General features: G+C 50.7%; 1 protein-coding gene across 1 annotated transcript in view; it reads left to right on the top strand.

The window, feature by feature from the left end:
• CD81 (CD81 molecule) overlaps positions 1-15,854 on the top strand; it is a 37,930-nt gene that overhangs the window by 9,247 nt on the left and 12,829 nt on the right. Inside the window, exon 2 of the mRNA XM_068398861.1 lies at positions 2,626-2,740. Coding sequence (XP_068254962.1) covers positions 2,626-2,740 — 115 coding nt within the window. The remainder of the gene's footprint in view (positions 1-2,625; positions 2,741-15,854) is intronic.

The raw sequence follows: 15,854 nt of genomic DNA, 5'->3' as shown, positions 1-15,854 counted from the left end.
ACGGGCTTCGTTATGCCCTCAGACAATGAACGAGCCTTGCCAGGCTGGATTTGGGTAACTTTCTGCCAAGCCATGAGCCGCCTTATTTGGAGCTGGATTTGAGCACGGGCCGGCTTTCGTGACTTTTCTCCATAGCCAGTGTTTGGAGATCCTCAGGCTCTCCCAAGTGCGAGAGGGATGAGGGACCGTGCCGGCGGGGAAGTTGCATTGGTTGCTGTGGGAGAAATGTTAAAAGCTGGTTATTTTTGTGGCAAATCAGGGAAAGGCTTGCAAAATCTTACCTGCCTCTCCAGGGAGCTAGTGGGGATTTTCTCCCTCCAGTAAGTGGAAAAGCCCTGAGGTCAGCTTGCCATGTGAGTTTTGAACAAATTGTGTGGTTTTGCCCCAGCTTTGGTGGCACCCCTGTAAAAATCTCTTGGCTGGGATTTGCAGAAATGAGCAAGGAGGACAACCACCAGCTGACCTGCCGAGGGACAAAGCCGGGATCCCACCAACAGCCTGTCTTGCAGATCCCAGTCCTAGTGCGTTCACCGAGGCTCTGCTGCGCTTGCACAATGGGAAACTTTGCACTTTTACTGGACAAACTCTCTTCCTTTTTAATGTGACCTTCATGGTGTCTCTCATGCCTGTAGCTGACCTGACTCAGACCCTTTTGAAAAAAAAATTGCGTTTCTGCTTCTGTGCTCTTTGGTATTCATCTTCCCTTTTTTAAGATGAGTGGCTTCAAGGATTTAGGCCACTGAAAATTAAATCAGCATTTGAACAGGTGCTTCCAGCCTTTCGTAGAAGTGATATTGAATTCTTAAGTTTGGGGTTTTTTTCACATGTCTTTATTTTTTTCCCCCTCTCTCTCGTGTTTTTAAATGGAAGGAGGGGTGTCATGGAGAACACAATGAGTCCTGCTGGAAATGCTTTGGCTCGAGTTCCTCTCAGTGACACCTTCCCACTGCAGTGTCCCCAATCTGCTCCCATCCTCTGTTGCCATTCCCCACTCCTCTCTGGAAGAGAAAACAGTGAGGAAGTCAGTCGTAAAACTTCCCATTATTCGAACATAAATATTCCAGTGGTAGGCTGGGTTGGTGCTCCATACGCAGAACATCTCCTCCTGTGTTTGAAGCATGTTTTTATCTTTGCCCCGGGGGCTCCGTCATGCATGTCTGCGTGCACACGCGTGTGTGCAAGTGCTCTGCTCTTCTGCTGGACAACAGCGTGGGCAAGGCAGCGGTGTCAGCCTCGTCGGCTAGCAGAGCTGCTCTGCTCTGTTGAGCTTCTTCATGGTAGCCTCCAAAAGCGGCGTGGTTGTGCCTTGGCCTGAACCAAGGCTTTGCTCTGTGTCAGTCCCTGTATTAGGATGTTAAGGAAAGACATACGTGCCGGAGGAGCGGGAGAGCACCGTCCCAGCTCACAGCCCACCCATGGGACCTGCGTTACGGTTTCTCTTTTTCTGTGAGGTTACAAAATTAAATGGGCAGCAAACCGAGCAGTGGAAGTGACGGCCGTAGGGGTTCCGCTGCTCCTGGGACACTTTGGAAGACGACTAGGTATTAATCAATGCGATGCTGTGAGGGCAGCTGGTGTGAATCCTTGTCTGTCCCCTCCTGATGTGGGACATCCCTGAGACCCATGGGGAGGGGAGTAGTGGGATACAACACAAAGATGCTGCTGGAAATGTTACCGAGTCCCTCTGAGTGTGGTTTCTTGGTCATCTGTGTGCTCCTAAACACTGTGAGAAATGTCAAGATGTGGACATCGTGAAGAGTGTGTTTGGGGGGGTTGGAGGTGGTTTGGATCCCTGCGAGCAGGTGCAGTGGCACTTCAAAGCCACCAGGTCTCTGTTCTTGCTCTGCGTTACCAGCAGTTTTACTGCCTTTTTGGTGTCGTGTTGGTTGGACAAGTCTCACAGAATCACAGAATGTTAGGGATTGGAAGGGACCTCGAAAGATCATCTAGTCCAATCCCCCAAAGTCTCCCCAAGGCAGAGCAGCTTTTGGGGGTATGGAAATCTCTGTCCCACTAGGTCTGCTCAGACTGGAAGCCTGACCCTGGATGGGAAGTAATGTGCACACAAGACTGGGGCAGAGAGAAAAACTGACAGTCCTCCCACTTTCTGAGCCACAGTCTCCTCATCCTTCCTACCCGGTTCTCAGCAGATCAAACAAAACCCAAAACCGTGTTTGTACATCACAGAGAAATGAAATGGGGTAATAACAGCCTGTTGGGGAAAGGGAGTAATTGGTACTGATCCTAACTTCTGTTGAAAAGCTTTCCTAAAAGCCTCAGTCGCACTTCTTGTGCTTCTTGGGTATAGCTGAGCCTTCCATTTTAATAGAGCAATAAAACAGCTCTTACGAAAGGAATCACCTGCAGGAACTGGAAAGGGCTTTGCACATCCCCAGAATGAGGGATCTTCCCATAAAGCAGGGAGGATCTTGTGGCTCATGTGCAAACGGGTAAAGCACGTTGCAAGGGCGGGACAATGGTTAGGAAGGATGTTTCTGTATGTGAAAGGAGTAAATAAGAATTTGCAGAAAAACAAGCTGCCCGCTCCCGCCTGAAAACTGCCACTCCAGGTCCAGCATGGCCGGAGTGGTGAGTAATGCCTGCTTCCCTCTGCTTTCTCCTCAGCTGGCTGGAGGCATCATCCTGGGAGTGGCCCTGTGGCTCCGGCATGACTCGCAGACGACAAATATCCTCTACCTGCAGCTGGGGGACAAGCAGGCCCCCAACACCTTCTACGTCGGTAAGTAGGTCTGGGGGATGCTGGTGTAGCTGCGTGGGCGCCGTGCCCTGGGGTGGACTGCAGCGTGCCCAAAAGCAGGGGGAAAGCTCTGGCTGAGCAGCAATGACTAAAAATACCTCCATACTCCCCAAAATATCCCCTGCCGTGCCAGTCAAACCCTTCGTTAAATGTCAGCTGTGGCCCAAGCACAGAATCGAAAGTCACGGCGGCTAAAAGCACAAACAGACATGTTGTGGCGCAAAGGGTTTTCTCCAGTGCTCTTCTCTGCTGCAATCACCCCCGGAGCACGTTTGGGAAGAGGGGGGACTTCTTGGAAGCATGTCTCCTTTCCTAGCCAAAGGGATGTAAAAGTAGCCGGCGGAGCGGCTGGCAGTGGAAAGTGAAGCTGGGTGAGCTCCTGACTCATGTTCTCCAGGAGGGGCAGGCGGAGCCTCTGTGTGTTACGGTTAAGCTTAGCGTGGCTTTTATTAAATTGACAGCGTGCTGGCGTGCTGGGAGATGAAAGCCCCTATTTTTGCCCTCTTGTCCACTGATCCCTCAGGGTGAGGGGGAGCAGCTTGCAGGAGGGGCTGGCTGCCAGGCAGGGACCGGCTCGGGGTGCAAGCTGCCGGCACTGGGGCGAGGGCCCATCTAATCCAACGTCCTGTTCTCACCTGTAGCTGAAGTTACCTTCTGGAAAGGGTTTTCCTTTGGTTTTCCCTGCCTGCCCATGAAGTGGCATGCCCGAGCCCTTCTCCTCGCCTGTGCCTGGTTACAGTAGATGCTCCCACTGTAAATAGTGATGGGTTTTCCTCTCTTGCTGTCTCCCCCCTCCTGTGTCACACCCAGAGCTGTATTTACAGCATTTCCCCTTTGTAGATTTTCAATTTTAAAAAGAGAAAAGGGAACTCTTAAGAAGTTAAACTCTTTCATTTCCAGGAACCGGCTGAAACATCCCCTTCCTTCTGGGGGCCAGCAACTGATGTCTCCCCTAGTAACGCATTTCTCCCAAAACCAGGAGGGACCTGGAGCATGGGGGGCGAGTCCTCCCCTCCTGCCTGTTGGGCATCCTTTGCTCTTCCACCCCTTGTTTCATCTTTGTCCTTAGCCATTGCTATTTAGACAGCAATGGGGAATGGACCACAGCTCCCACCACCGCGCTGACTTTCCGACGCCTGAGAACAGACCATGATTTGAGGCTGGCTGTCTTTTTAAAGTTATATTCAGCAACAGATCGTCCTGGATTCCTTCTGGCAGCTGTAATTTCCATGCAGTAATAACAGCAGAGCATTTCTTTCAGCTGCTGCCTCTCCCAGCCAGCCCTCTGGAGTCTGAAGGCTGTGATTTCTTTTTGCTTTTTCTTCCCTCCCCCCCCAGTACTCCCTCCTTGTTCTCCTCTGGCATCCAACATACACATGCACACAATGTTCCTGCTTTGGGAACGGGAACCTCTCTGGGGTTGGCCTCCAGAGCTGGAGTGTGTTTTTTTTTTCCCTTTGCAAACCTCTTTTTGGTGTCTGGCACTGGGCACTGGTCCTGGGATCTGTCAGGAGGCTTTTAAAGGGCAGCCAGGCTTTGCCATGGTGCTGCAGGACAGGGGGAAGCAATAAAAACTTTTGGAGAAGGGAAACTTGCACCGTGGGGTTTGTACTCAGTGAGGAGGGGGAGTGGGAAAGCGGCGCTTTGATGTCTCCTGATTTCTCTATGTGTCCTTTCCTCTGCCCCGAAGTTGGAGCAGTTTTGTTAAAGGCTGTTTTCCCGGGGTGTCTGTGTATTACAGGAGAGGAAAAATAATTACCACAGCTGGTTGGGGTGTGGGATTTGACAGAAATGGGGAAGTGGGAGATGGAGGATGTGGGGAGCAGGGCAGCTGCCGGGGTGCCAGGTGTGATGCTTGTCTGCCTTCAGCCTGCTGCAGGGCTTAATCTCTCCCCAGAAATAAGGCAGGTTTGCACCACGGCAAGCTCAGGTCTCTTGGTTACAGCTCTCATTTGTGGATCAGGCTTCCCCTGGGCCCCGCTGCAGAGTTTGCTGCCGGCGAGGGCAGAGCTGCTTGGAAAGGAACGGGTCCAGCCGTGCAAGGGAGCAGGAGGAGAGAAGTGGTCCTTGCTCTGAGCTTCCCCTGCAGCTGGATGGCCGCAGGCAGCCACTCTCACAGCCCCTACGAGCACAGATGACTGTTCACCTGCTCACCATCCAGCCCGTGAGGAGGGAGCTCCTGGGGTTGGGGTTTCCCGCAAGCGGTACCCCCTCCCCAGCAATTTGCCACTGCATCCAACAAGCTGTCTTGTGGGCTGGCTTGGGAGGGTGTTAAACGAGCTCTTTTTCATGGACTTTTCCTGAGCATGGCTCGCAAACCATCTGATCCCCTAACCACTTGTTGCAGTCTTGGCTTTTGGCACTTCCATTTTGGCTATGGACCCAACGCTCCAGCAAATGGCAGGTTAACCACTTCGGCGCTGTAAAGACCAAGTGGTAGCGAGGATGGGGGTAGCTGGAGCACTGTAGTTTCATGCTTTTGTGACTGTAAAGGAAAAAGCCTGGCTCAGATGAAGAGCAAGCATATGGTCTAATAAGCATTTATTTGCTTTATTTGTAGTTGAGAAACTAAAACCCTTCTTGCTTCTCACCCTTGTATAATACTGTGTCTGAAGTGCCCTGCATGTCTGGAGGCTGGGCAATGTGTTAATAACAGGTCAGAAAACATCCTTCAGGATAGCTCGAGGCATTGACACGTTGGATGCTAACAACTGGTTAACCATTTCTTAGATATTTATTGACCCTACACATAAATTACCTTTTTTTTTTAAAAAAAAAAACAAAAACAACCCTGTGATTCAATGAGCTATGAGAGCCTGTGGGGAGAAGGATGAGCTGGTCCATCCCAGCGGATACCAGTACAAACGGGAGCAATCTGATCTCTTCACAATAAGTTGCTGCTGTGGTGTCACTGGTTTTAAAAGCCCCTGGGGATCTTGAAGAAGCAAGTGATGCTGGACTTACTGCATTTGCCCCATCTTGGTGGGATGATAGTGAAGATAGGGTACAGGTTGGATCGGTGGGCCGAGGCCAATTGTATGAGGTTCAACAAGGCCAAATGTCGGGTCCTGCACTTGGAGCACAACAACCCCATGCACCGCTACAGGCTTGGGGAAGAGTGGCTGGAAAGCTGGCTGGAGGAAAAGGACCTGGGGGTGTTGATTGATGGCTGGCTGAATATGAGCCAGCAGTGTGCCCAGGTGGCCAAGAAGGCCAACAGCATCCTGGCTTGTATCAGAAATAGTGTGACCAGCAGGACTAGGGAAGTGATCGTCCCCCTATACTCAGCACTGGTGAGGCCACACCTTGAATAATGTGTCCAGTTTCGGGCCCCTCGCTACAAGAAAGACATTGAGGTGCTGGAGCAAGTCCAGAGAAGGGCAACGAAGCTGGTGAAGGGTCTAGAGCACAAGTCTTATGAGGAGCGTCTGAGGGAATTGGGGTTGTTTAGTCTGGAGAAAAGGAGGCTGAGGGGAGACCTTATTGCTCTTTAGAACTACCCGAGAGGAGGTTGTAACAAGGTCGATGTCGGTCTCTTTTCCCACATAACAAGTGATAGGATGAGAGGAAACGGCCTCAAGTTGCACCAGGGGATGTTTAGATTGGATATCAGGAAAAATTTCTTCACTGAAAGGGTTATCAAACATTGGAACAGGCTGCTCCGAGAGGTGGTGGAGTCACCATCCCTGGAGGTATTTAAAAGACATGGTGCTTAGGGACATAGTTTCGTGGTGGACTTGGCAGTGCGAGGTTAACGGTTGGATTCGATGATCTTAAAGGTCCTTTCCAACCAAAACAATTCTATGATTCTATAATGTGTCAGGGGAAAGCCAGGATCCCCATCCTTCAAGGATTTGGTTATGTGATGCCCAGAGACAGCCACTGTGGGTGAAATGCTTTCAGCAGGGTGGGGATGAATGCCTTGGCTCTTGTTTGCCTTAAATCCCCACCCCTGGATTTCACATTTCCCCCCTTGCCAGGCCTCTTGTGTGCTGGGAGCATTGCTGGGCGCTCATCCCCGCTGCCCCCGTTCCTGTGCTTTCGCTGCAGCCACCCGGTGAGGAGCCGAGTGTGGCAGCCCGATGGTCTGGGCTGGGTGAAGCTCTCAGCCGCCAGATCCAAAATAGGAAATCTGCCTCCAGCTGCTCACAGCCAAGTTGACAGGGCGACATGACCCGCAGCTCTAATTAGCTCGGCCTTGGGAGCTGGGCCAGCTGTGAGGAAGAGTGCAAAGGCATCCAGAGCTGGGGTGCGGCTTTCCGTGTAGCTTTGGGGGTGAGCAGGGGGTTGGTTTTGCTTCTGATTACTTTTTTTTGTGTTTTATTAGTAAATCTTCTGCTGGCCAGTGTCTCCTTCCCAGAGCACAACGGCACCAGTGCTCCTTGGGAGGTGTGTAAGGTTTGGGACAGGAATACGTGCCTGGCGGAAAAGGACCTGGGGGTGTTGATCAACAGCCGGCTGAATATGAGCCAGCAATGTGCTCAGGTAGCCAATAAGGCCAACAGTTTCCTGGCTTGTATCAGAAATAGTGTGGCCAGCGGGACTAGGGAAGTGATCATCCCCCTGTGCTCGGCACTGGTGAGGCTGCACCTCGAATACTGTGTGCAGTTCTGGGCCCCTCACTACAAGAAAGACATTGAGGCGCTGGAGAGAGTCCAGAGAAGGGCAACGAAGGTGGTGAAGGGTCTAGAGAACAAGTCTTAGGAGAAGTGGCTGAGGGAACTGGGGTTGTTTAGTCAGGAGAAAAGGAGGCTTAGGGGAGACCTTGTCGCTCTCTACAACTACCTGAAAGGAGGTTGTAGTGAGGCAGGTGTTGGTCTGTTCTCCCAGGTAACAAGCGATAGGATGAGAGGAAACGGCCTCGAGTTGCACCAGGGGAGGCTTAGGTTGGACATTGGGAAAAATTTCTTCACTGAAAGGGGTGTCAAACATTGAAACAGGCTGCCCAGGGAAGTGGTGGAGTCACCATCCCTGGAGGTATTTAAAAGACGAATAGATGTGGTGCTTAGGGACATGGTTTAGTGGTGGACTTGGCAGTGTTAGGTTAATGGTTGGACTCAATGATCTTAAAGGTCCTTTCCAACCAAAACGATTCTGTGATTCTATGATTCTACAGTGGCAGGTTAAACTTGGCCACTGAGGCTGCTGCCACTGCTCCTGTTCCCCACCGTCCTGCTGGGTATCGCTGCCCTGACAGAAAGGAAGCAGGGGGTTTTTTAATTATTATTACTGAGTTTTTTTCCCTAGCAACCAGGCTAATGATTGTGGATCGAGCGCCCAAGCAGGTCAGGCAGCAAAGCCTGTGGGAGACAAGGGAGGGGACAGCTGGGGGCAGCAATGGCTTCGGGCTGGTTTTAAGGCCATGAGCGTGCCTGTGCAGTCGTGTGCTTCTGCGGTAGTGCCAGAGGGGAGACTGGCTCACGGGAGCACGGGCTCTCTCACGAGGTGAGTCACAGACTCGCTTCACAATCCTGCTCCATAAAAATACATCCCAGGTTGATAATTTCTGCCCTGGAAATAAGTTCAAGCTGCTTTTCACGCAGACTGGGCTGGAAGAAACAGGCCAGAAAGCACAGGGATGCTTTGAAGTCTTTCTCACAAATGAGTACACGTCTGAGTTGAACTGTGCTCACATCTATACGCTTGTCCTTGAAGTCAGTGTGACATCCATTGCTGGCAAGCTTTCGTGAGTATCCTCGGGTTTTTTGGAAGTACTGTCTTGAGGCTTTGCTGGCCTCAGGGAGATCTGACCCTCATGGAGAGGAACGACTGCCGAGCAGCAGTGCATACATGGGTAGGGATTGGGACACCTGCCTGAGCTTCCCCAGGGCTTGCCTGGTCTCCCTACGGCACGTGGGCATGCTTTGGTGGCTCTTGGCTTGGGTCCCAGATGTGGCCTGCAGTGCAGAGCATCCTGACACGTCATCCAAACAGACTTGCGATGGCTAAGTGGTCATCGAGGAGCTGTGCCCTCTATCCATAACAGCAACTTTTTTCTTGATTAGCCTTTTCAGGATTGCCTTGGTCAAAAAGCAGCAATTTCCGGGGTTTCAGCGATGTGTTTTTTGTTGCAGAGGGGGTTGCGCTGAGCTCCGGTGTGTTGCAAAGGCTCTGAAAACCAGTAGGGCTGCAGTGAGTGCGGACCTGCCGTGAGCAGTGGGGAGTTCTTGGTTTCTCTTCACGCTCCCACCCTTGTCCCCATCCCTCTAGAAATATTAGGCATCTTTTAAAGGTGGTGCCACCTTCTGTACATTGTGGGGTTAGACTCAAAAGCAAATCTTTTGCTAAACTTGTGAAAGGGCTAGAGAAGAGTCCAAGAGTCCTGGTCTCTGGGTCCTGTAATAAACCCACCTGAAAAAACGCCTTCTGTTTTGGCATGAGGCACTGCAGCAATCCCATGGATGCACACAGCTGGTTCAGCGCTGGGTTCTTCTCTCACTCATTTGTGCTCTATTTCTTCAAGGCTCTGTGTGTCTGTGGCTTACTGGTAAAGACACAACTGTGGCCAGGCTTGCATGCTTGGGAGTGGAAACCAAAGTTTGCATCTGGCCTTGAACCACAGTGAGCACAATTGCTTATTTAAAAAATAATAGATATGTGTGGATTTTTTTTAAATAGAAGTAAATTAGTTTTTCTCTCTTGGAAATAAACTTATTTACAGTTAAGGATAATGTAATTATTTAGTCCTTTAAAAAGAAAAAAGGCTGAGATTTACTAGTTCTAGATTTTCCTCTCATCACTGTCAGATAAACTGCTTCAATAATAATGGAATTATTTTCAAAATAGTAGTTTTGAGGCAAAACACTTTGTCAGTACTTCCTTCTAAGTATCTGGCTTACACAATATAGCTGACAATACAAACAATCCTTTTTTTTGTATTCTTATCATATAATTCAATTTCTATTAAAAAAAACAACATGTATTTAATTGTAATTCAGTCTACCGTCATCATGACCAACTCTTTTGTTTCATTTACTCTGCAGACTAAAACTGGTTATGACTTAAGGCCATTAATTGGTGCCATCGGGTTATTTTGGGTTCAGATCTATCTGACTACAAATGTAGTTGTCCTCCTCCTTTGTCTCCTCCTGTTGGCTCTGCCGCCAGAGACCTGTGCCAAAGGTGGCTTCTTGCTGTTCAGAGCTGTTTAAACCTGTTCCTTTGAAAACCTGCCACGTGTTTAGGCACGCAAAGCCCAAAAGAAATCCTTCATCAGGATTTGGGCTCTGTCAGTGGGTGAGACCTCAGGGCACGCAGAGATGTCCACAAGTGTTGCAGGCTGGGGTGGCAGAGGACAGGCTGGCATGTTCCAGCTTGGGTCTCCTGTGCTGCATCACCATCATCCTCCATCCCAGTGCTGGAGATGTACTGTAGACCTCCTCCCAGCTCTTGCGGGAATGCTGATGTTACGAAACTCAAGTCTGCTTCCAGCGTTTTCTGGGTAGGCAGAAGAGAAGAAATCTGACTGTGGCATCTCCGTGGAGTCTGTTTGGGTATGGGTGTGCACGCACAAAGATGATGTTTTGGGTTTTCTCCACCTCTTTTCTGACAGAGGTGTGTCCTTTGCTCTTTCTTGCCTTTTCTTGCAGACAAGGGCAGCCTGTTCAGCCTTTCATCTCCCCGTGCGAGCCATGCGGCCCCAGGAGAGCTCTTCGTGCTTTGTGACAGTGTTGCTCCATCTGGAAGTCATTAGCAGCCACAGAGCAGCAATGTTTTTCTTGCAAAAGGGGGTGGACAGGAACAGAGGGCCTTCCCAGTTGCCATCTTCCAGCAAGCCCTCTCTTTCCCATCCCCCCCGCCTTGTCTCACCCCACTTCCAAGAAAGTGGTTGTCTCTGCTGGGCCAATTCCACCGGGCAGCCGGACAAAAATGTCCAGGAGATCCTCCCTTGTAGGCTGGCTGGTGCAGCCACCCTTTTCCCACTCCCACCCCATCCTGGAGGGACTTTCCACTCCCTGCCTGTATCTTGCCCTCAAGGCACAAGGAAAGCACTTTTTGCCTACAGAGAGGGTGTTCTTCCAGGACTCGTGATGTGGGGCTGGAAGGAGTCTCCATCCTGACACCATCTGGTGGTGCCACCCTTCCCTGCAGCAGGGGTGGGAACGAGCCCCATGATGTTCAGCATCTCCAGGCCAGGAGCCATGGCAAGGTAGGCACCGCAGCCCTCCCTGCCTCCCTCAGAGGCTTGCAAAACTCTTGGATGTGCAGAGTGTCCCCCCGGAGTGTCTGTCCAGACAATAAACACAAAAAATCTCTCTTCCCTCTGCTCTCAGCCCCTTTTTAAAGCGCATCCCGCGGGAAGGGCAGGCACAGCTTGGAGAGCTGCCTGGGCTTCCTGGGAAGCATGGTGTGGTGCTGGGGGGGGGTGCGGGCTGTCTTTTTTTTCTTTCTTTTTTTGTCTTTTGGAAACATTGCCATGGTGACCTGGGGGAAGAGACTGGCTTCCATTAGCTTAATGAGTTAAAGCTGCAGGAGAGAAGTGAAATGGGGGGAGAGGTAGGGCGCTGCCCAGGAATGCCCATGCCTGGAGCTGCACAGCATCTCTGATGGGGATGGTGAGGCACAGGAGGAGGGCTGGCCAGGGCTGGCCCGCTCCCTGCTTGTTTTAGAGGGACTCTGCTGTGCTTGTGCCTCTTTTTATTTGTTTTTCATTATTTTCTTTTTTTTTGTCTGTGTTTTCTACTTGTTTTTTGACTTCTCAGCGGGGACAGGACATGGGTTTTACAACCCTGCAGGCACCAGCTATGCTGCTTTAATGCCAGAGCAAGTACTGACATTGAATACTGCCTTTTCTCTCCCTTCCATGCTCCCAGAACTGAGCATCCCACTTCCAACCTTGCCTGGAGGCAAAGGGCCCTCCATAGAGGCATCATCTGTGTGAGCTGGGAGCTAAGCTGGCCTCTTGGCTGCTTTCTTTTTCTTTCCCACCTAGCACCATCCAGAGAGAAGTGCTTAATGACTCTCAGTCCCCTGGGTCTGATGTTCAGAGGCTTTCCATGTGGCTAAAGCTTTAGGAGATCCCCGCAGCCCAAAGCAGCATGCGCGCTGGTTGTATCAGGGAAGGGGGATGATGTTTGGTCCACTGCTGCTGCTTTTTCTCATGCTTTACATCCTGATGCTCTTGAGCAAAGAGATCTTATCATGGTTGCTGTGCTCCTGCTTTGAATTCAGACAGGACCCTGAACCTCTCTGTAACAAGGGGATGAAACTAAGACTGGTTGTCCCTCTTTCCTAAGGCTTTCTGTTTTAAGGCCTCATCTCATAGAATCATAGAATGGTTTGGGTTGGAAGGGACCTTAAAGATAATCTAGTTCCAACCCCCCTGCCATGGGCAGGGACACCTTCCACTTAGACCAGGTTGCTCAAAGCCCCATCCAACCTGGCCTTGAACACTGCCAGGGAGGGGGCATCCACAACATCTCTGGGCAGCCTGTTCCAGTGTCTCACCACCCTCACAGTCAAGAATTTCTTCCTAATATCTAATCTAAATCTCCCCTCTTTCAGTTTAAAACCATTCCCCCTCATCCTATCACTACATGCCCTTGTAAAAAGTCCCTCTCCAGCTTTCCTGTAGGCCCCTTCAGGTACTGGAAGGCTGCTGCTCTCAAAAGTGAGATAGAGGGCTCCAGGCAATATTGACAGCACCTGTCCCTGCAAGTCTTCCTGTGACCTGGCCAACTCCAAGATACAGGTCCTGCGGCTCAAGGCTCCCTTCTGCGGGCAGTTGGTTACACGTAGCAGCTTTAGCAATCGTGCTTACTGCTGCCTTATCTGAGAACTGTGCCATAGGGTTATAAATCACACTGTGACGTTGCTCAAGGATGTGGAGGTGTGTTGGTACCATGAACACCTAGAAATGATTTGTTCACTGTATCTGTTGCTGCAGCTCTGGCCTTTCCCAGGGTTATCTCCTGCTGCCATTGGATGGAGCAGCATGACTGTAGGCACTGCGGTTCACATTTTATACCTCTCTGATTTTATTTTTTGTTTATGGCAAACAGCATTTCTTGTTTTAAAACCCCTGAGAAAGCTGCAATACAAATGAGCTGGGAAGTGGCATGTGAAAGGCAGATGGAGCCTTGCTCATGCAGAATCATGCCAGTTCTGGTAGAGCCCTGAAGGTGCAGATGCTGCTTCGGTGAAGAATTTCCCACCCAGGACAGGCTAGCAGGAGTTAATCCTATCTCTGATGCTTAAATAGTGAGGAGGCTTGGGCTGGGGGGAAGTCTCCTCTGGCTTTAAGGCGGATAATGTGTCATTCAGGATGGGGATGACAGGTGCCTTGCTCACAGACGTGGAGCCCAAAACCATGCTGGCTGTCATCCTCGCTGTCTGCCAGGAATGAAAGCTAAGAGGTGTCAGGCTGTTTTCTGGGAAAAGGGCTTGGTTATTCCCTCCTGGGCTGTGATTGCAGTGAAATCTGCCAGCTGCCTGGCACCCAGTCTGGAGGCAGAGACCCCCTACCAGCCCCATCCCTTGAGGGGAAGGATGGGTGTGGGAAAACAAATACCACCCAAAGTGTGTGGTTGGGCTCTTTGGTTGCCTTTGTTAGCTTTTGCAGCCTTCAGCGTGGCATTTCTGTGGAGAAACACCACTACATTCATCGTACAAGACACTAGTGTTGCATTAAGTATTTTGTGCTTGTTTTTCAATAACTCCGGAGCAGAGTCCCCCTCCATCGCCTCCCAGGAGGCTGTAGTGCTCCAGCCCTCGGTAACAAAAGGCGACTCCATAACTGCCACTTTTCTGTGCCTAGGAATGAAGCTGGCCTCTATCCCAAAAGCCTTCCAGGGTTTTTTGTGGTTTTCAGGATTCAGGCCAGTCATTGCCACCCTCTCCCCTGGCTGGCTGCGTGTTCCTGCTGCTCCCACCCCACCGGTCGCATCCACTGAGCTCCGGTCAGGAAACTGCACATGGTGCATGTCTTCTTCCCTTTCCTTCTTCCCTTCTTGCTGTTTGGTTGCTTGATAGTGGCGCTGGCTCTGGTGAGGAAAAGCATGAATGGGGAGAGAAGCGGGAAGCCAGGACCTCGCTTGTTTGTCCAATGTCTGCACAGCCTGTCTGGGGTGGGAGTTCAGCAGGTCGGGTTTGGTTTTGGTTTTTTGAAGCTGCACAAATCCCAACAAGAAGCAAGTACAGAGAGCTCTGGAAGACTTCTATAAAACAGCAAATGTCTGTGTTCCCTCTTAGTCTCCTCCATCAGTTGAGGTTCTCGCTGGGCTTTTATCTCATAGTTTTCAGAGCAAAACTTTCCTAGCTGCCAGTGGCTCTTACGTTTTCCTGATAATCTCAATATAAGAAAGACATTTTTTACATTTCATTCACAGGAACAACTTCCCCAGGGCTGTTGTAGAGTCCCCATCACTGGAGGTTTTCAAGATATAGTTGGACAGGGTTCTTAGATAGTCTTATCTGGGCTCCCTTCAGCCTGGAAGTTGCATTCAGTGTTTATTTTGAAGAATTTAAGAATAAAATCTTCTGTCCATCCATGGGAGTGACCCGGTTGTTGGGGTCCCTCCAGCATCATGCTGCTTGGTCTCCAGATGTGCTGCAGCTGCTTGTTACCCATCTATTGGTGTGGTTAGCATGAATGGTGACTTCTTAGACATTGAAATGACTTGCCCCCAGCCCAGCTTTGTCTTCTCTCTGCTGACCTAATGCAAGAAGTCGGAAGCTGCTGCATTCAGGGATGAGCAAAGTTGATTTTCCCAGAGGAACTTGTGATGAAGACTCTCCAGTGGAGCCACCCAAGGCTGTAAGATGGAAAAAACCTGATGCAGTTTGGGTTGAAAATCTAAACCAGCAGCATCACTGGTACAGGCTGGAGCAGTGAGGGCTGGTTCTTGGGCATTAGCAGATTCTGGTGACAATAAGCAGACCTTTTTTTGAGAGACCACTACTGATACCTTGTTCTTCTTGAAACAGCAGTTATGCAGCATCCAAAAACCTCCATGAGTCTCTCTGGAGCTTGGCAGGCGTCCAGCAGACAGCCTTCCTTTTACAGGATGCGTTCATGCCTTCCCATCACCTCTAGCCCCTTTGGGGCTGCTCTTCCCTGCACACACCCCAGCCCGCTGCTCGCCACGCTGGCTGTCTGCCTGGCTGCCACCGTTGGTCCCTCGACCCCACGTCATCTCCAACCGTTGGGATAAAATCACCTAATTCTACTTGAGACAGGCCCACAAAACTTTTAACTGCTGGCCTGTCCTTCCCAATAAACTCTCCTGAGGGGTTGCTTTTGCTTTTTTTCCCCCTCCCTTTGCATGTTCAAGCAAAGAGGTGTCCCGTCCCCTCTTAGGGAGCCTCAACAACCCAATTGTGCATTGGGTTTTTTTGGGTACGGGGCTCTGCCAAAGCCCCTTTGATATGCAGCAGGAGGTGCAACTTGTGCTTCTTTCCTCCTTCTGCTGGCAGCGTTGCCGCGAGGATGTCAGTGTCACCGGCCGCGGAGCCCGTCAGGTTCTGTGAAGAGGGGCTTCCTGCGGGGTCAGCGTGCTCCATTGTGCCGGCGCTTCCCCTGCAGCTGGCTTCCTCCCTCCTGCGGCGCCTAAATATAGCGGGAGGCATTGTGCAAGCACGGTGCGGTGAGGGACGCCGTCCGTCCGGAGGGTGCCAGCGCCGGGGCTGCTGAGGCCGTGCTTCCGTCGCCGTCTCTTGGCGAGTTGGCCCTTGCGTTAGCGCTTGCATTGCTTGGGTGCTGGCGGCTTTTGTTTTAAAGAGGGAAGAAGCGGGAGCCAAAGTTGACCCTTTCCCGAGTTTGACGTGTGGGTAAGGGGATTTTAAACAAGTCGAGACCATTACTATGTATCTGGTTTTTAAGAGCAGGGTTGAACTTGCCTTACCTCTGCTCTCAGTGCGTGCACTTTAGACTTTGCACTTTAATTATCAGATCATTTAAAAGCTACAAAGATAAGAAAAACCTTAAACATGACGGGCATGTACAAGCGGTTTTAATCTTGAGCTCTGTTTATACTTTAGTGCCGTTCCTAAAGGGGAGTTGACAGACTGATTAATAACTATAAAAGCATTTTGACTTGTAGCAAAAGAAAATGTTTAATTGTAGGGATGTCTCTCCCAAGCCCTAGCAAGATGCACT

Source organism: Nyctibius grandis, chromosome 4 (genome assembly GCF_013368605.1).
Source record: "Nyctibius grandis isolate bNycGra1 chromosome 4, bNycGra1.pri, whole genome shotgun sequence".
NCBI classification, from domain to species: Eukaryota; Metazoa; Chordata; class Aves; order Nyctibiiformes; family Nyctibiidae; genus Nyctibius; species Nyctibius grandis.
This window is presented reverse-complemented; position numbering and strand designations above follow the sequence as displayed.